General features: G+C 42.4%; 1 protein-coding gene across 1 annotated transcript in view; it reads left to right on the forward strand.

Annotated features, from left to right (window-relative positions):
* Window positions 1–20965, forward strand: part of PARD3B (par-3 family cell polarity regulator beta) — a 657306-nt gene that overhangs the window by 403421 nt on the left and 232920 nt on the right. The window contains exon 16 of the mRNA XM_065413438.1: window positions 19811–19855. Coding sequence (XP_065269510.1) covers window positions 19811–19855 — 45 coding nt within the window. The remainder of the gene's footprint in view (window positions 1–19810; window positions 19856–20965) is intronic.

Here is a 20965-nt window from a genome sequence, read left to right on the forward strand (position 1 = left end):
TGGGGTCATCAGGTCATCGTTTTAGCCATAGCACATCTGCAGTATCTCCTTATTTTCTGCTTTTGTTACTTAAACACATAGATCAGTGAGCATATTCTTCAGCAGAGCTGCTGTGGTGGGGGCAATAGTCTGCCTCCTATAACATCTAATCACAATTACCATTTTTATCGATTTAAGCATATTTTTTCCCCAAATATCATTTTGTTGTCATGCATTGTATTGAAATTTCAGCTGAGGGAAAGAGAGCTTTTGTGAAAATAAGGTAGAAGAATTGCCAGAGTTATGTCTTTAAACAATCCATGCATGTCTAAGTTTATAACAAAACAATAAACATATTATTTTCTGATAGAATTTAGACGATTGCAAAACTGAATTAGACAACCGCTGACTTTCTTAGGACAAGATCATTGACAATAACAAAGTTGAACAATCAAAATATCACAGTAGGTTTTCATAGAGGCTCGAAAGGAGTACGGTTATGGTACAATACCCATCAGAGCTGTGCAGAAAATTTTGCAGTGTGGATGAAACAGAGAAAATTGTTTTTACAATATTAGCAAACTGTTTGTGCAAGGGTTGATTTTTTGTTTTGTTTTGTTTTTACCCAATACTTTTCTATGGGGAAAACTGAGTTGTTTTTTAGCAGTAGCAAGAAGAAAAGTCTCCAAGCCTTTTAAAATTCAAAGAATCAGGAACCAAGTAAAACCTTTTGTATTTCTTCTGTATGGCACATCTCACTCTTTTTCTGGGTATTTCATATTTAGGCACTGATCCGGTAGGTTTGAGTAGTTCCACTGGTGTGGCGCTAAGCATGTGCTTAGGTGTTCTGCTGGATGAGGGCCTTAAATATATCATGAGTGGTTTATTTATACACACACAGAGCCAACAGATTAAAGCTTCTTAAATGGTGGTCGCACTATATTTCCTTCTGACATAGTGCACATTTATCTTAGTATTTTGTGTTCTGATTTTTTTATCCAGAAAATATGTGCATTTTCATAGTAGGCAGGAAGTGAGCAACAGGGGCAGGGCCTTGGAGGGGTGGGGGCAAGAAGTGAAGAAGGGGTGTGGCCTGGGGGGGAAGAGGTAGAGCAGGGCTGGGCCTTTGAGGGAAGAGGTGGGGCACAGGGCGGAATCTTGGGGGTCTGGTTACCAGCATTTAGAAAGGTGGCAACCCTAATAGACCTGTGGAGTGAGATTAGACATACTGAAATCTCTGAGGAACCTTTACAAACATGCCTTTTATGCAGCTTTTTCCCTTTTAAACCAGTGAACTCTAATTTGAGTCCCTACATGGATACAATTGCCACAGTATCACATGGTAGAGAGAACCAGTCTCTTCAGTTGCAAGGTTCAAAACCATTTAAGGCTTTCAGTGTCAACATTTTGAACTCTATATACAACCAGTACAGAACATGGAGCACTAGTGAAACAGTTTCTGAGTAGTCCCTAGGGTAGTCAAATGTACGTTACGTTACAATAGCCTAATCTCAAGATGACAAAGGCACAGATAACTGCAGCAAGATCTGCATCAGAAAGATCACCCAGCCCAGAGGACATAACTATGTTGGGCACATCCTTCTGTCTGGCATCCAGGAGCAACCCCAAACTGTGAACTTGTCTGACACACTCCCTAAATCCAGGGTTCCAATCAGCACTTCTTCTAGTTGCTTCTCCCATCGCACCAATATTGTATTTCATTCTTCCTGCATTAAACCGGAACCAGCTCTCTTTTATCCATGCTCCCATCTCTTAAGAGACTGGGTCATTTGCTTCATTGCACAAGCCAGGCCAAGCATGGAGAACAGTGAGTTGGATGTTGGCATTATTCAAACACACCACGGCCCATGTCCCTTCACTGTCCCTTTCAACTAACGTGCATATGTGGTGAACGGGAGGGTGACCAAATCTATTTCTGAGGTATCCTTCATGACAGAGCCCTTAGAGCACAAGACCAGTTGTCCAAAACTATCCACTGGGGTCTCTCACAAAGACAATAGCAGTTCTACTTGCCCTGTTGGGTACCACAAATGAGCCCATAATATCTGTTGATCAGAGGCATCAAAAACTGCTGACAAACAAAAGAACTGTCATGAATACTTGACCTTCATCCATTGTTAGCAGGTCATCAGCCAGGCCATTTTCCGTCTTGTTCTCAGGCCTGAAACCTGTGAGACTTAAAGTCAAGGAAACCTGATTGAAAAAGGATCATAGTTTCCCTCAGAAAAGGCAGATTAGATCCAGATGGATAGCTGTCAAGACTGTCAGTGTCAACAACTGGTTTTCTGAATTAGCTATCTTACAAGAACTTGGTTAAAAATAAGTCACACCCTACTCCCTCTTCCATGTTTCCTCATCCCATAGGGAACAATCTTAGCCAGTACTGAGCCCAGTACTTCCCTACTTGCCTTCCTTTGCCACCAAGACGGGTGAGGGTCCAAATTACAGGTTGTAATCTGGAGCACCTCCCAGAATCAAGGTGAGCAACCCTGGCTGAAACTGCAGAAGAAACAGTATTTGTAATCTCAAAAAAAAAACCTCTGCCTCATCTCCATAGAGGCAGACAGCTCAGTTGTGATCTGACTAATTTTATTTACAAAGTATAATGAAAATTCTTCAGTGAAAAATATTCAGCTCTGATAGTGAATACTGTGCAGTTTAACTAGGCTAATCACCATTCAAAAAGATCTGTTATCTGAGAGTTTGCAGACACTATGGGGGTAGAGACAAAGACAATCTTCTTTGCCTCCTGTACAGCAGTGACAAAGACTTCAAAAATGCTTTGTCACTATCAGTCTGACTCGTCATGGGATTTCTACCATTGGTATTCTAGCATCTTCTAACTCATTTCATTTGTTGCAGATCATTAAAAAAGCATAGCGGCCTATGGCTACGGATCCAGCAAATGGTCATTTAGAAGCCACAATATCAAAAGTCAAGGACATATGGTTATTATAAAATTCTAGTAGTGGTTAGTGTGATCTGTCGGCAAAATAGTATTCTTCAAAGCCATCTGGAATATGATATGCTCCATTAGTCTAGAAGGACAGACCCTCGGGTCCATCACATTGATAGAAGAGGAGTCTTACCATTTATTAAATCACGACCCTCCCAGGGCAGCCTTTTACACAAGTTGGAGTTGAAGTGGGTACTTAGTTTTTATGTCCCAAGAAAATCAGGTTTTGGTAAATCACACTCTCTCGCTTGCATATGGAGTATAGTCCAAAGTGAAATTTGTTTCTGTCCTAAGGCTGTGTAAACTGACACCTTCTGTGAAGAGACTCGTGTTACAGCAACAAAAGCTCTCAAGACTCATTTTGCCAATGTTACGATAGCACAGCTACTGGGAGTTTTGTGCAGTTCTCCACATCATTGCTATTTAGCTGCTGAGGCTAGGTCAGATGCTTGCTTGTGGAATATGATTAAGTTTATTCCTCTGCCCCCCTTTGAGAGTTTACACCTCGCTAGTTATCAAGGCTGGAGATCTTAGATGCAAATGTTCTGATGCTTTCAAAAGTTTACTAGTATATGCTTTTAAATGATGCTGTATCATATCCTTGTTATCTACCAGCGTTCTCTTTGTGCAGTTTACTTACAGCAAAAGCCAGGTACTAGTTAATTGAAATACCAAAGAAACTCAGACACTGACATTAGTCATCCACAGAAAGTTGCAAACACTTACTAAAATGTGAAAATCAGTAATAATAGTTTGGATTTCTGTGCTTTCATTCTATTAAAGTATGTTGTGTACCCACCATTAGCTTTTATTGCACACACAGAAGTATCTCTGCAAGATAGGCTATATGTAGAAAACTGCATCTCAGTTGCACAAGGGAGACATCTTCCAGGCATCAACAATAGTCTACTTCAGCTGTTTTTTGTTGTTTGTTCACTTGCCCATTCCAGCTACATAGTCTTCACTGCAGTTGACCAGGTGTCACTGATTATACGTGTAATTGGAAATTAGTAAACACTTCTATTGGTGACACAAGAAAGAGCAGAGCCCAGCTCACTACCTCTTATCTGGTTTGCACTGTGGAGCTAACAAGTTTATGAAATAGTAAAAACCTTTTTGTCTCTAAAATGAGCTGATATAGACACAAGGAGCAATTCTGTTGAGTAAGAATATGCTGCTGTTATATACTCACTTGTCCGAGTAGAATCGTGCTTAAAACTATCGTTATTTTCCCTTCACTTCTACTTTTTTTTGTAGGTCTGAAAACCTTTGTGGAAGACCAGTCTGTTTTCCAATTGTGGCAATACAAATTAAGTTAAATCATTACTAATACCTTTAATGACTGACACTTAATAGCAGGAAATAAGAGGGAGTGATCAAATAGTATAGGGGACTTAATATACAGCATCCCTTTGTCATTTTAAATCTCCTCTGTACAGTTGAGGGAGCTGCACATATGAAGATAAAGCTAGAGATTACTTAGCAGTAGCTACTCATCTTTTACAGTATTGCTGTCTCCGAATTTCTGTCTCCATCGCTGATTGTACACAGGGGCAGCAACTAAGGTGGTTGGACCCTGGTACCTGTTTTTGTAGATGCAGTCTCTGTAATGCATATGTGATGAATCATATGGTCTGACTCAAGGTTAATAATGACTCGAAGGTGCATGTGTGTAGCATTTGACTTCAAAAATGAGGCTCTATGGAGCCTATATATTTGGAGAAGCCCCCAGTTACTTGTAGGGTACCTAGTTTCTACTGGAATACACTAGCAGTGATTAAAGTGTTTATTGTTGGAAATACTAATTAAATTTTACATCCTTGGAAGTCTGAGAAAAATCTACATAGCAAGTGTGCTGATACTGTTTTTCAGGGAGGGGAGTGAAAGCATACCTTTTCTGTGTTGGTACAAAACATCATTGTGTGAGGATACTTGTAGATTGTTCTGCTGTGTGTCTGGCTCAGGGCCCTAGCCTTCATTATTGTAGGGTAAAAGTCAAGGGATCTCTCAAACCTTTTATTGCCACCACTACAGCGGCAAGATACAGAGGGGTTCTAAGCCACCAGCAGATCCTAATGACGTTCTGCCTGTTTCTGAGGTGAAGGAGCCAGAATACCTCCAGGAGCATAGGGGGAGCTTACATGAGAGCAACACTACCATTTGAAAGGTGTGGTATATGTTTCCTTCCCTCCCCTGCTCTGATCTGAGTCCAACAGTTAGTGCAGGAGGAGGGTGACAGCATGACCTTTCCCCTTGTGTGGAGTCGATTGCTCCTTGTGGAACTCGACCCGCCGCTCCTTGTGCTGCAGGTGCGCGCACATTTGGGATGAGTGATGCCCCTGGCTCTGTGGTGCAAGGAGGAGGAGGGCTCCTTATGCCTTGCTGCCAGACACCGCTGCAAGGCCAGCCAAAATCCGATCCTGACGCTTGCACAATTCGATTACTGGCCAAATTTAGACCTGTGCATTATGTACCTTTATAAACCCCAGCACAACAAATTCAAAACTGTAGAAATGAAAATGTGTTGTATCTTCCTCTTCACAAATAAGTCAGACACTTATCTCAAAGATAATGGCACATGAGAAAGGAGAGGCAGCAATCAATTCATTGAAAGAATGATTTTTCCCTCTCCTTTAACCACCTTCTATACATGCACATGTCCCCACACAGTTGTATAGAAAATAACTACCATAATAACTCACCAACATCCATTTACACTAGCTTTTTTCCCCCTCAACTGTTTTTTGCCCCCCAAAAGTAATACTATATGGCAACATGGATTTTTTTGTTGCTGTTGTTGACCTGGAGGGTGAAAATTAGTGTGCTTTAAAAGAAAAAGGAGTGTTTTATTGTTTGCTTATAAACCCCTTTGATTTCCATAAATTGTTACGCACAGGAATAACTTGGGCTTTGCATAAATATACTATAAAAACTACTTCCATGGGAACTGTATGCAAAACATGAAAGTGCTGCTTGCTTTAACCTGCAGCCACATGAAATTGAAGGATATTAGTGTATAGCAATTTTGTTGTTTATCAATTCAAGCAAAATACTCTGTAGACTAGATATTTAAAGATATCATTTTTATGTGCAACACAACACCCATGACCAGTATCCTATGGTGCTGCTCAAAACACCTTTCTACAACAAGCAGACCTCAGTTGGTTAGGCTGCATGATCTGGAAAAACAGGGAGGTTTTTCACCTGTTTTTAAATGTGGGTGAAGAATTAGCTGTTATAACATCATTAGGCATATTAATAGAGTTCCTTAACCTTGTGGCATGATTAGTGGAGACACCAGCCAACTCCATTTATGTATTTAGGGGTAATTATTAAATGATATGCTAAAACACAGGGTATGGGATGTTCTGCAAGGAGGCAAACATTTAGCATTTCTCTGACAACGAAGGATTTTGTAGGTTACAGATCAGACTTTTCAAGTCATCTCAAAATTGTGAGAAGTCAATGTTTTAGAGAAGGGTATGGGAGATAGGATCTTTATCAGTTACTTTATTGGATTGCTCTGAGCCGGATGATGCTTTGGGAGACTGAGATAGAAGTCCGAGATCCCAAGAAGTAACTAAGCTAGGGGCAGACAGAGTGGTAGTGGAGATAATTATTTCTCAAATGGAGGAATGTCTTGATTGGATGAAAAGATACTTAGGGGAAGATCTGTGCTGACTGTTACAGAGACCAAATAGAAGAAAGTGACTCTGTCTGTGTTGGTGAGTAAGTTACTTCAGAATATAAATCAGACTTATTTGGGTTGTGAGCAAGTTTAAAACCCAGTCAAGTTCCTTAGAGCATGAATGAAGAGATTGAAGACATGCTGGAGGATCACCACTTTCTAATATACTTTCTTAATAAGAATTTGGGTACAACTTTAATTTGCCAAATCATCCATTGGAGGGCAGGACTTTTTTAAAAATAAAAGTCAGACTCTCCTTTCAGCTAATATGGGGCTAAGCAAAATTATAATACACAAGCCCTTGGCTGTCTGGGGGACAAAGTATTAACCAGCATCTCAAAACGCTTCCAGCTCACATCACAAGTAACTTTCTAATACTGTAAAATTTTCTGAGGGCAGATTACAGGGTGAAGTATTAGAAATGGATGCTATTGTGTTCTCAAAAATTAGGGAAACATTTGAACGCCTTAGTAGATTTCTAATTAGAGAACAAACCCCAATCTGTTGTAAAATTTGGGGTTACTTGATTTAGACAATTAAAATATTAGAACAAATTAATTATATGCATGTATTGATGTTGTGAACATGAAGGGACTAGTGGTAATCAAGTTTAAATTTTAGATCAGTTTTAAGATAATTGCATTATAAACCTTATTCCCCACCCAGTGGCTCTAACTTATAAATGACAGATTTGATTATGAACTTTTGGATTAACTCTGGGAGCGTAGGAGAAGTGATATTGACATAGTGTAGGTTTATAGTCAAGCTAGATCAGTATTAATGTTGTACTGTGTTTCATTAGAAAGATTCATCTGCTTTGGTAGAGGTTAGAGAGAATTAGAAAAGGCAACTGTAGCCTTCATAATGTTGATGGGTTGATATTGCCAATGGTATGTCAAACTATAGTAGCCTGTGCCAAAGGTTCGAGCTCCCTAAGGGCTGCAATATCTGAATTAGCAGGGTAACAACCACTAATAGAAATATCATTAGGTCTGGAGACTGTAGGAGCACACAGGGAGCAATAGCAGTGACCACAAAAACATTCACAAGTTATCAATCATCCCTTTATTAAAAACCATAATACACAGATAATGTTTTAGATACATAAATGAAAATGGACGATTACCATAAAATGTCCAGCATCGATGTTTTCAGACTCACATCCCCAATGGTACCACTGAGATGGATCTCTCATCAGGTGGCCATCTGTGGAAGGTGGAGGTCGATTTTTCCTCCCTATTGATGCTGAGGGAACCCTTTTATTCTGTGTTACACTCTCACACCCGTAATCCTTATGCAGATACATGATAGTTCCAACCCTTTCCCTTATCAGGACTTCCACACCCCATAAATCCCAAACCCCCACTTTCCATCGCCTATATTCTGAGTTCCCCATATCATCATTAACATTTACATCAATAAGTTCCCATGGTAACTTGCAGTTATTGCAGAATTTCCCATGATGTTACCATCGGGCAACTTGCGGTAATGACGGGCACGTGGTCGCATATTTTTCTGAACATCACCCATTAACACATCTTTTATGATAATCTTGCAACTTTGCTGGTACAGGGTTACTCTTGGGTCAACTAGTCATGTCAACTTCTTTCAGGCCTAAGGCCTTATGTGGCTAAGCTGAAATTTGACAGGTCTCATTTTAGTGTCTTACCTTACTTGTATACCTAACACACTCTTACCAATAATATATGCATATCAATCCTATACCCCTATAATATTATCCTACATGTTCCTACACTATTACCTACAACATAAATTTATTCATCACACATTGATTACATATGAATTAACCCCAACAATAGAAAACGATTAAATGATTATATAGGGTATTTAGCTACACAACAAAGGTGTGAAATAAGGGGGATGGCCTCAGTTGACAGTGTAACACTGAAGAATGAAGTTGATGTGCCACTAAAAGAAAAGGAAGAATTTGGCGACTGTGATGGTACAATGATGTGGTATGCTGCCAAATAAAAAGCTTTAATTTAAAAATAGAAATGTGGTCCCTGTGTACAGCACAGAGTGTATATAGTCGGTTCTTTAGTAGTAATAGGTGCAAGCAGAGGCTTGTGCCAAAGTATGGGATGTATTGAATCTACAATGTCAGGGAAGCTCTTGGAACATAACTGAATTAAGCTGTCAAGTTAATTACAATCTTTCTTAAAATAACAGTTTAGAGCAAAGAAGTACAGATGAGAAAAAGAATCTGAGAAGTCTTTCAGATCCTTGATGCGTCAGGCTCTATGTAGCTCACGTTGGACACCCAAATATTAAGGCACTTTGGAAAATGTTGCCCTTTGTTACTACTTAAAAGCCATACTTTATCCTCAGTCTTTGTGCAAACCTCCCATTAGGCTTCATGCTGGGACTGTTGAGTATCTGTAACTCCCATTAAAGTGAGCAGAGCTAGCCAGTGCTCAGCATCGCTCAGGATCAGGCCCATTGTTATCAGTAGGGGAGAGTGGTTATGGACTGCGGATAATTTATGTCTCTCACTTTGTAGACCTGGCCCATGATCACAATTTAAAATGTAAACTGGCCCTTGCCTGCTTTAGAGCATCACTAGAAACCGTAAATTCTAGAGGAAAAGAGGTATGAAATACGACTGATTAGGGAAATGATCTGAGTTTTCAGCTTGTATCCTACCATGTAACAGTAAACCATCCTCCCCAGTACAGAGGGGATAGAAGTCCACCGCACTTCTAAAATGTAGTAGGGAGATTCCAAAAAATAAATGAAACGGCTAGCAAACATTCACAGGGATGGGTGAGAGCCAAAATTTGACACAATCCCTGTGAGTAATTTACTCCCACGTCTAGATTGGGAGCCACTGCACCAAAAAAATAAAAGCTGCAAGAGAGTCATGTCATTGGCACGATCATTGACTACAATTAATTGATAGTGCTCTGTCTTGATTATGCTGAAAGGGCTGTGTAAGGATAACATCCATCTGGAAAGCCAGTGACCGATTTGTTGCCTTGTTTTACTGTAATATGTTTAGATCAGAAAAAGTAATTTATTTAGATTCTAAAAAGCTCGTAAACAGCGTTTGTGTATGTAGCTAGGGAGTAAGGTCCTTGCTAATGAATTTGCTTATTATAAAAAGTTTTTTGTTAGGCTTTCTCAAACAGAGAACGTTGTTTGAGGAATTAGTTTTCCAGGAAATTCCTTGATGTTTTATTGGTTTAGGTTTGCTTTTTTTATTTTTATAATCAGAAATGCAAAACTGTCATTTTGTTCACAAGAAGTATGGTACTATAGCCTTCACACATTTTTAAAGGTTTTTTTAAATAGGTATCAGTCAGTGTGTAAAAACTGTGATGTAAAGAGGCACTGCAAGTTAAAATAGTAATACCCTGCTTTTGGTAAAGAAGAGCAACTTGATTTTTTGTACAGAACAGCTTTATATTAACTTGAGAAAAGAAAGCTATGGTGCTGAAACTGATCTGCAAAAAAGGAGGAACATTGATTATCACTATTGGCAGATGCATTGATTTTGATTTTCTAAATAACTGTTTGAAATTAATTTACTGACCATTAAGGAAAGTGTTATTGTATCCAGAGAAGCAAAACTCTTATGACCCTATTTAGAATATGCGTTGCATGCTACTCCACTGAAAAGAAAAACATTGATGTAAAACACATAACTTGGTTGTCTTGAGCGTGGCATGGAGATGCCAATCAAAGGGTATGTCTACACTACGGGATTAATCCGAATTTACATAATTCGAATTTTGGAAACAGATTGTATAAAGTCGAATGTATGCGGCCACACTAAGCACATTAATTCGGCGGTGTGCGTCCATATATCGGGGCTAGCGTCGATTTCCGGAGCGTTGCACTGTGGGTAGTTATCCCATAGCTATCCCATAGTTCCCGCAGTCTCCCCCGCCCATTGGAATTCTGGGTTGAGATCCCAGTGCCTGATGGGGCAAAAAACATTGTCTCAGGTGGTTCTGGGTACAGCCTCACCCCTCCCTCCATGAAAGCAACGGCAGACAACCATTTCGCGCCTTTTTTCCTGGGTGAGCACTGCAGACTCCATACCACGGCAAGCATGGAGCCCGCTCAGCTCAAGACAGCAGTCATGAACATTGTAAACACCTCGCGCATTCTCGTGCAGTTTATGCTGAACCAGGACCAGAAAAACGAGGCGAGGAGGAGGCGGCGACGGCAGCGCAGAGACAAGAGTGATGAGGACATGGACATGGACACAGAATTCTCTCAAACCGCGGGCCCCGGTGCTTTGGAGATCATGTTGTTAATGGGGCAGATTCTATCCATGGAACGCCGATTCTGGGCCCGGGAAACAAGCACAGACTGGTGGGACCGCATAGTGTTGCAGGTGTGGGATGATTCCCAGTGGCTGCGAAACTTTCGCATGCGTAAGGGCACTTTCATGGAACTTTGTGACTTGCTTTCCCCTGCCCTGAAGCACCAGAATACCAAGATGAGAGCAGCCCTCACAGTTGAGAAGCGAGTGGCGATAGCCCTGTGGAAGCTTGCAACGCCAGACAGCTACCGGTCAGTCGGGAATCAATTTGGAGTGGGCAAATCTACTGTGGGGGCTGCTGTGATCCAAGTAGCCAAAGCAATCACTGAGGTGCTGCTACGAAAGGTAGTGACTCTGGGAAATGTGCAGGTCATAGTGGATGGCTTTGCTGCAGTGGGATTCCCTAACTGTGGTGGGGCGATAGATGGAACCCATATCCCTATCTTGGCACCGGAGCACCAGGGTACCCAGTACATAAACCGCAAGGGGTACTTTTCAATGGTGCTGCAAGCACTTGTGGATCACAAGGGACGTTTCACCAACATCAACGTGGGCTGGCCGGGAAGGGTTCATGACGCTCGCGTCTTCAGGAACACTAATCTGTTTAAACGGCTGCAGCAAGGCACTTACTTCCCGGACCAGAAAATAACCATGTTGAAATGCCAATAGTTATTCTTGGGCACCCAGCCTACCCCCATGGCTCATGAAGCCATACACAGGCAGTCTGGACAGGAGTCAGGAGCTGTTCAACTACAGGCTGAGCAAGTGCAGAATGGTGGTAGAATGTGCATTTGGCCGTTTAAAAGGTCGCTGGCGATCGTTACTGACTCGCTCAGACCTCAGCCAAACCAATATCCCCATTGTTATTGCTGCTTGCTGTGTGCTCCACAATCTCTGTGAAAGTAAGGGGGAGACCTTTATGGTGGGGTGGGAGGCTGAGGCAAATCGCCTGGCTGCTGATTACGCGCAGCCAGACACCAGGGCGATTAGAAGAGCACACCAGGAAGCGCTGCGCATCAGAGAAGCTTTGAAAACCAGTTTCATGACTGGCCAGGCTACAGTGTGAAATTTCTGTTTGTTTCTCCTTCATGAAAACCCGTCCCCTTTATTGACTCATTCTCTGTAAGGAACCCACCCTCCCCCTTCCCCCAGCTTGCTTTCAAAGGAAATAAAGTCACTATCATTTAAAAATCATTTATTCTTTATTAATTGATTATAAAAAGAGGGAGAGAACCCGGGTGGGGTTTGGGAGGAGGATCGGTGGTAAGGAAAAGGCCACTAAAAAAAAGTTTAAAAAATGACAGCCTTTTGCTTGGGCTGTCCACTGGGGTGGAATGGGAGGGTGTACGGAGCCTCCCCCCTGCGTTCTTACACGTCTGGGTGAGGAGGCTATGGAACATGGTGAGGGGGGAGGGGGGTTGTACAGGGGCTGTAGTGGCACTCTGTTATCCTGCTGCCGTTCCTGAAGCTCCACCAGATGCCAGAGCATGTCTGTTTGCTCACGCAGCAGCCCCAGCATTGCATCCTGCTTCCTCTGATCTTCCTGCCGCCACCTCTCATCTCGAGCGTCCCTCCTGTCCTCACGTTGGTCCCTCCTGTCCTCACGTTGGTCCCTCCTGTCCTCACGTTCACTGGCATCTTTCCTATACTTTGAAACCGTGTCCTTCCAGTCATTCAGATGAGCTCTTCCACTGCGGGTGGATTCCATGATTTCCGCGAACATCTCGTCTCGCGGCTTCTTTTTCCGACGCCTTATCTAAGATAGCCTTCGGGACGGAGGAGGGAGGCTTGAAAAATTTGCAGCTGCTGGAGGGAGGGAAAAAAGGAGAGAATTTTTTAAAAAGATACATTTTACAGAACAATGCTTATACTCTTTCACGGTGACCAACACTATTCACATTACATAGCACATGTGATTTCTGTGCAAGGTCGCATTTTGCCTCTTAATATTGAGTGCCTGTGGCTTTGCTGCTAGAGATCACAGACGCAGGTCTGGGCAACAGAATTCGGCTTGCATGCGGCCATGGTAAGCCATTGTCTTTCGGCTTCTGCGCCCTCCTTTCCCACATACCAAGCAAAGCCCGTTGAGTGCTGCGGTTTTCCTGTTAACCTTCAGCAGCAGAAAACAAACTAACCCCCCCCCCCCAATCCAATTCTCTGGATGATCGCTTTATCCCTCCCCCCACCGCGTGGCTGGTATCAGGGAAGATCCCTGCAGGAACCAAACTAACACCCCCCACCCCGCCATGAATTCTCTGGGATGATTGCTTTACCCCTCCCCACACCGCGTGGCTGGTATCAGGGAAGATCCCTGCTAGCCAAATGCGAAAAGCTCAGGGCCAATTCTCCCCCTCTCCCCCCACCTCCCCACCCCGCGCTTGGCTAACTGCAGGGAAGGATTTCTTTTCAGCCACAGGCAAACAGCCCAGTAGGAATGGCCACCTCTGTACCCTTAATTAAATTCCCGTATTTCAACCAGGTTACCATGAGCGATATCACTTTCCTGAGGATTACACAGCGAGATAAAGAACGGATGTTGCTTGAATGCCAGCAAACACCGGGACCATACACTGCCAGGCTTTGTCATGCAATGATACCAGATTACTTGCTACTAGCATGGCGTGGTCAAGTGTCCTACCATGGAGGACGGAATAAGGCTGCATTGCCCAGAAACCTTGTGGCAAGGCTTTTGGAGTACCTCCAGGAGAGCTTCATGGAGATGTCCCTGGAGGATTTCCACTCCATCCCCAGACATGTTAACAGACTTTTCCAGTAGCTGTACTGGCCGCGAATGCATCCCAAGTCCTCAGGGCAAAGTAATCATTAAAAAACGCTTGCTTTTAAAACAAGTTTTATATTTTAAAAGGTAAACTCACCTGAGGTCCCTTCCATGGGGTCATGGTCTTGGATACTGGCTTGGGAGGGTTGGAAGGGTACTTCAGTCAGGCTGAGAAAAAGATCCTGGCTGTTGGGGAGAACGGAGTGCTGTGTGCTCTCCGCAAGCTCGTCCTCCTCCTCCTCCTCCTCTTCCCCGTCCGCAGAATCATCAGGTGTAGCTGATGAGATTACCCCCGCCTCGGAATCCACGGTCAGAGGTGGGGTAGTGGTGGCGGCCCCCCCCCTAGAACTGCATGCAGCTCGGCGTAGAAGCGGCATGTCCGCGGCTCTGACCCGGAGCGACCGTTTGCCTCCTTTGTTTTTTGATAGGCTTGTCTGAGCTCCTTGACTTTCACGCGACCCTATTGTGGCCTCTCTCCATCATGCCCTTGGAGATTTTTTCAAAAGTTTTGGCATTTCGTCTTTTCGAACGAAGTTCTGCTAGCACTGAATCCTCTCCCCATATAGCGATCAGATCCAGTACCTCCCGTACGGTCCATGCTGGTGCTTTTTTTCGATTATCGGCCTGCATGGTTACCTGTGCTGATGAGCTATCTGTGGTCACCTGTGCTCTCCACGCTGGGCAAACAGGAAATAAAATTCAAATGTTCGCGGGGCTTTTCCTGTCTACCTGGCCAGTGCATCCGAGTTCAGATTGCGGTCCAGAGCGGTCACAATGGTGCACTGTGGGATAGCTCCCGGAGGCTAATACCATCGAATTGCGGCCACACTAACCCTAATTCGAAATGACAATATTGATTTTGGCGCTACTCCGCTCGTCGGGGTGGAGTACAGAAATCGATTTTAAGAGCCCTTTATTTCGAAATAAATGGCTTCGTTGTGTGGATGGGTACAGGGTTAATTCGATTTAATGCTGCTAAATCCGAATTAAAGTCATAGTGTAGACCAGGCCAAAGACTGAGTAGAAGGGAGTAGACAAGCATTTTTACCATCATGCTACTTCTACTGATACTAAGCATTACATCATGTTCTAGAGTGCTGCTTTACTTCAAGCATTTCAACATGAAATATTGGAAATCTTAACATAATTGCATATTCATGTTATAGAGTTTTTCCACCTCTTGACATAGTGTTGGCATTGTAAAAAGAGTAATGCTAGCTGTGAGTGTTTAACTGGAGAGATTTCTGCTTATTAGCAATATGCCATCTTCTGTCATCAGAGGATGATCATGTGGGTCTTGCAACTCCCCAGATCTGTACAGTTGTATGAAGTGGGGTTGTAGTCCTTACTAGTCACTTACATTTCAATGAGCATTGCAGGTGCTGGCTGCAAACAAGTGGCTGGTTTCACCAGTTATAATTAGGGCTAGGATTTTGTCATGGAGGTCACGGAATCCGTGACTTCCAGAGACGTCCGTGACTTGAGCCCACGGTGCCTGGGAGCTGCAGGGTCCCCTCACCGCAGGTGGTGGCTGGGAACTGTGGTGGCCCCAAGCTCCCAGCCACCGCAGGAGGTAGGGGTGCCCTGGAGCTCAGAGCCGCCGCAGGTGGCTGGTATGCCCCGCAGCTCCCAGCTGCTGTGGGCGGTGGGGGTTCCCCGGGAGCTCCCAGTCCCCATGGGCAGAAGGGCCCCCGGGAGCTCCCAGCTGCCACAGGCGGCAGGAGTGCCTCGAAGCTCAGAGCCGCCACAGGCGGCCGGGGTGCCCCAGAGCTTGGAGCCACAGGCAGTGGGGAGACCCTGCGGCTCTGAGCTGGGGCCCTGGAGTGGTGTGGGGACTGCGGAGCTTCCCAGTTTGTCATGCATATTTTTAGTAAAAGTCGCCAACAGGTCACTGGCTTCCGTGAATTTTTCTTTATTGCCCATGACCTGTCGGTGACTTTTACTAAAAATATGCGTGACAAAACCTTATCCTTAATTATAATGTATTTCTTGAGATGTGCAGATAACTGACAAACAAATAATGCATATTATGAAAATAATCATTACATTATATAGATGTATTCTACAATGATCCAAATGTATGTCTCATTTTTTTTTAATTCAGCAACAGAAAGTATCATCTTTAATGTGCATACATTTACTCCTGGATTTTGCACCAAAAAATTAAAAATTCTGCACCTAAAAAATAAAAATTCTGCGCACAATATTTTAAAATTCTGCAAATTTTAATTGTCAAAATGACACTACATAATCACACCAGTTTCAGTTATTTTGGTAATTTATTTCAAAATACCTGTCAGCAAGTATGTCTGTAACAACACAGACACACACACAAATTCCCCAAGGAGTAGAGAGTTAAAGAAACCCCTATGACAACCCGGTCTCTGTTTCTCTGCCCTCTTCCCCTCCCCCAAGAGCCCAGCTTGGGGGTGGGGGGAGGGCAGACACCCACAATCCCTTCTCCCTTAAGAGCCCAGCCAATACACCCAAACCCCCTCTTCCCCCAGAGCCCAGACGCGGGGGCCCCCTTGCCCAGATACCCACATCCACTCCCCCCCAGAGCCCAGCTGTGGCCCCCCCCAGCCCAGACACCTGCCCCCCTTCCCCACCCAGAGTCCAGGGATCTAGAGGGAGAAACAGCCTGATGCTGGGTCCAGGGCTTGTGTGGAGTTTCCTGTGCGCCGCCGTCTCCTTCCCTCAGGGCGTGCTGGGAACTGCAGCTGCCATGAACCCTCTAGTTCCCTCTCCCTCCCTCTGGCAGTGTCTTCTAGGTGCAAACTGGGCTCTGCTGGGTCCAGAGGCCCTTAGTGGCCGCCAGGAGAACTGCAGCCCATTTCTGTGGGGGAAAGAAAATTCTGCGTGCACAATGTTAATTTCTGCAAAATTCTGCATTGCGCAGTGGCGCAGAATTCCCCCATAAGTAATACATCTTTATACTGCTCATTTCCATTTGTTTGTTTGCTCCCCATTCCTTCCTTCCTGGTCCCAGAAATAAATAGATTTTTTTGTAGTTTATCACATTTAACTTTCTTAAATTAAAAACATATATATGTATATATAGCATTCTCATTAGGTAACGTTATAGTTGAATTTTTGTACTGTGAAGTTTTTCTGTGTGCACTGCTATCTTGAGATGCTCAGAACATTCTCAGGCATTTTTCTCTTGGGCTGAAACTTTCCATGGTTAGTCTTTGTTATGATTTCAGAGGTAATTTCTTCTCTAAATGTTTCTTCAAAAACAATCCAGCCATTATTGAGATAGTAGTGATTTGGAGAGAGGGTTTTCCCTCCCCCAACTTAAAAAAAAAATCAGATGCCTTTCTGCAGAGATACTCCAACAGTGGCTGAAATTTAAAAATAAAACTTTCCATGTGGCTAGGCCTTGCTGAAGAAAAAAGAACACAAATGAAAAATGAATGTTGTCATTATTGTGCAGTACTCAGCTTATTAATGTTTTTTATATTACTTAGATGTGAGGCATTATGATGGAATACATCCCTTTATTCACACCCTGCACATTATTGTAATAATCTTTATACAATATATGCCTTGTGAGATATCATTTGGAAAGTCATAACTTGCTGATCAGTAATATCATGGTAAAGTGCCTGTTTACAACAGTATATGTAAAGTTATAAACATAAGCTGAAATCATGACTGAAGTGTGTTTTCCAGTTAAGTCTGGGGAATGTTTAAACGAGTTTCTCAAAGACAAAGGGCAAGCTGACGTATTTTTTGTAAGATTTTTCAGTTTATAATCATTTCACTCTTCTTCTTTCCCTCCAATATTAAAATCTAATTTTTATATGTGAAGCCAGTATGTAAGGTATGCTTGAGTTAAATGGGTTTATCCCTTTTAATAATATAAACCTGTCTCAGGCAAATCCAATCATCAACAGAGTTTTAAAAAAAATCTATGAATCTTGGTATCTTGTTTTTTTTATAGTTACCATGTACTGTAATACAACCTGCTTCAGGTAATTACCATATATTATAGCAGTTGCCATTAGTGACTGCTATAATTAAGGTTGCAAATCAGTTTCCATTATAATCCCTTGTTTTCACACAATCATAACTTGTCAAAACATTAACCTTTGGGACTGAAGTTTTCCATGCTTACTTTCAGCTTGAAGGTAGGTATTTTCGGGGGCACAGTTTGAAATATCATGCAGGAAACTCATTTCCAGTCTCTTTGAGTTCTGAGGGCTGTTTAACTGGGTAGTGAAATGTGTGTCTGACTGTCATCTCCTCCAGAGACGATATGCCCTAAAGAATGAGCGTAGGCCCTGGAGCCCATACCTCTTTTTGTGTTCCCTTCCCACTTTGGCCTGGCCTCAACAATACTTTGCGCTTATACAGAAATTTACAAAGATTACTTGGGCCTGGCTACACTACCACTTATTTCAGCAAAATGTATGTTGCTCACTCAAGGGTATGAAAAAACACACCTCTGAGCAACCTAAATTACACCGACAAAAGCGCTGATGTGTACAGCACTTTGTCGGTGGGAGAGCTTCTGCCGCTGACATGGCTACCGCTGCTCATTGGGGGTGGTTAAATTATGTCGATGGGAGAGCTCTCTCCCGTCCACATAAAGGGGTTACAGAATGAGCAATCTTACAGCTGCATCGGTACAGCTGTGCTGTTGTAAGCTCTCTAGTGTAGATATAGTCCCAGTCATTTTTCACAAGAGTTTCTCCCCATAAAGTAGTCCAAATTAAATTGTCTGTTTTACTGATGAGGAATGTGGGCTTTGTGTATTGAGAGTGTGGGGGACATAGTGGTCTAGTGACTTGATCGTGGTCCTGTGCATCAGGCGACCTGGATTCTAATGCTGAATCTGACGCTGCCGTTCAGGTTGACTTTGGGCAAGACTCTTTACCAGACTGTTCCTCTGTTTCCCATTTGTAAAACTGGGATGATATTTACCCACCTTTTAGATCTCCATTGAGACTTAAACATCAAGCCAGGTCTGATGGCTACATACAATACTGTAAATTATTGTACAGTAGTTGCTGTTCAATTTTGTCATTTACCTACATTTACCACACAGGGGTATCTAAGATTCTACAGTTTTTCCACATAGCGAGAATAGGAAGTTTCCCTTGTATTACAAGTCTTACTGTGGTCTTTCCTGCAACTGTGGGTAAACATTGCCTTTTTAATGGTGGATACTACAGGGAAGGTTGTATAATAAATTCCAGTTTGTATTATATTTTGTATGACTTGACAATCTGTTATGCTGTAAAGGGAGACCAGGCATAAGTCCAAAGAGGTGGCTAGGCAGGTAGAGTTAAGGATAAGCGATCAGCCTTAATGCTCATTTCTCTGCTTGATTCATGAGCCTTAACATTACATTAGCACTTGTTTTTTTGCATAAATTTCTTTTTAAGAAAAGGTGATTGGTTTTTCCACACAATCTTCTGGGAGAATGTTTTAATTAGTTTCATGAGATATATGATAATATACTGAAGTATACTTACTATGCAAAATTACAGTTTTTTGTTAAGTTTAGAAATAGTTCTCCACGATTTATTCTGTATGCAGACTGATATGACTATATAGATCCATGCTTTGCAACATGATGTAGACTGTAAAGGTATGAGTTATAAACCAGTTTTTTTCATAACTATAAGAAAGCACAAATCCTACAAAGGGATCTGCTTCCAGGAGACCTGATGCCTGCACAGAAGCCATTGACTTCAGTGGGACTTCATGCAGATGTGAGGGTCCCCGCTTGTGGATCCTTTTCCAGGATTGTGGCCTCTGACCTGAAAATGTTACAATTCTCCAAAGTCCTATGCTTTTTCTGGCAAAATATGGTATTTACAAAATCAGTTGCCCTGCCCACAACTGCATTTCAAATGTAGAAATGCTATGGGCCTGTTCCATTGAATTTAACAGGCTTTGGATCAGGTGCTAGATCTCTGAGGTATCCCAGGTGGATGAGAGGAAAAAAAGCCTTTATGCAAATCATTACAAACTAAAAAATTAATATATCATGTGTCTGAAATGATTTGACATTATTTCAAAGACCACTCGTTTTAAAGGAATTTCTGATCTCTGTCTCTCTCTCTCTTTCTTTGTCTCCTCCAGTGGCAGATGAAAGCCAGGTTAGTTCATTGGCTGGACACAAACAAGGTAAGAACTTTCTTGTACCTTATTTCACCTGCCCTTCCCTCAAAAAAGAGCCAATCTGTGAGCAACAGCTGGATCTCGCTTATAGCAACTGTGGTGGCTGAAAGGTTTGCAAATTAATGCATAACTTCACTTCCACAGTGATAAATTAAGGCTTACTTATTGCTTGGCAGTGTATGTAGTTCCATACATAGGCTGGGCTCATTTGCAGGAAAAGCAATAACGGTTTCTTTAAAAATATATCTATTGAACATTGAGCAGAGTGTGAGTTAAAATAAGTAAAGGACAAAACCTGTAATCTTTTCATGTGCCAATGTAGGCACTTAAACAGTGTAAATTGTGAACAATATAAATGTCTTATTCTCTTTGTCCTCCTGGAAGAATTTCAGTTTTCCACTCTCACAATCTGAAATATTGAAGATAGACAGCCCTACCGAAGCTTTCACTATTGTTTTTTTATTCCCATTTATTCATCTGCAGAAGTTGTTCTTTCAGTGTGACTATACTAACAAAAGGATCCACTTTTTCTTAAACTGCTTAAGATCTATATTTGTTAGCAATGAAGGTTTATATCCAGCAGTATTACCATAAAGTGTTGTAATAACAATTCTGTGAAACAAGTTGCAGTACTGTACAAGGTGCAGTTGCTTTATTACAGTAACAAGCCTTGTGGATAAGGGGGGAAGTGGTAGATGTGGTGTATCTTGACTTTAGTAAGGCTTTTGATATTGTCTCGCATGACCTTCTCATAAACAAGCTAGGGAAATGCAACCTAGATGGAGCTACTATAAGGTGGGTTCATAACTGGTTGGAAAATCATTCCCAGAGTAGTTATCAGTGGTTCACAGTCAAGCTGGAAGGGCATATCAAGTGGGGCCCTGCAGGGATCAGTTTTGGGTCCAGTTCTCTTCAGTATCTTCATCAGTGATTTAGATAATGGCATAGAGAGTACACTTATAAAGTTTGTGGATGATACCAAACTGGGAGGGGTTGCAAGTGGTTTGGAGGATAGGATTAAAATTCAAAATGATCTGGACAAACTGGAGAAATAGTCTGAAGTAAATAGATGAAATTCAATAAGGACAAATGCAAAATACTCCATTTTGGAAGGAA

Source organism: Emys orbicularis, chromosome 11, assembly GCF_028017835.1.
Source record: "Emys orbicularis isolate rEmyOrb1 chromosome 11, rEmyOrb1.hap1, whole genome shotgun sequence".
Lineage (NCBI taxonomy): Eukaryota > Metazoa > Chordata > Testudines > Emydidae > Emys > Emys orbicularis.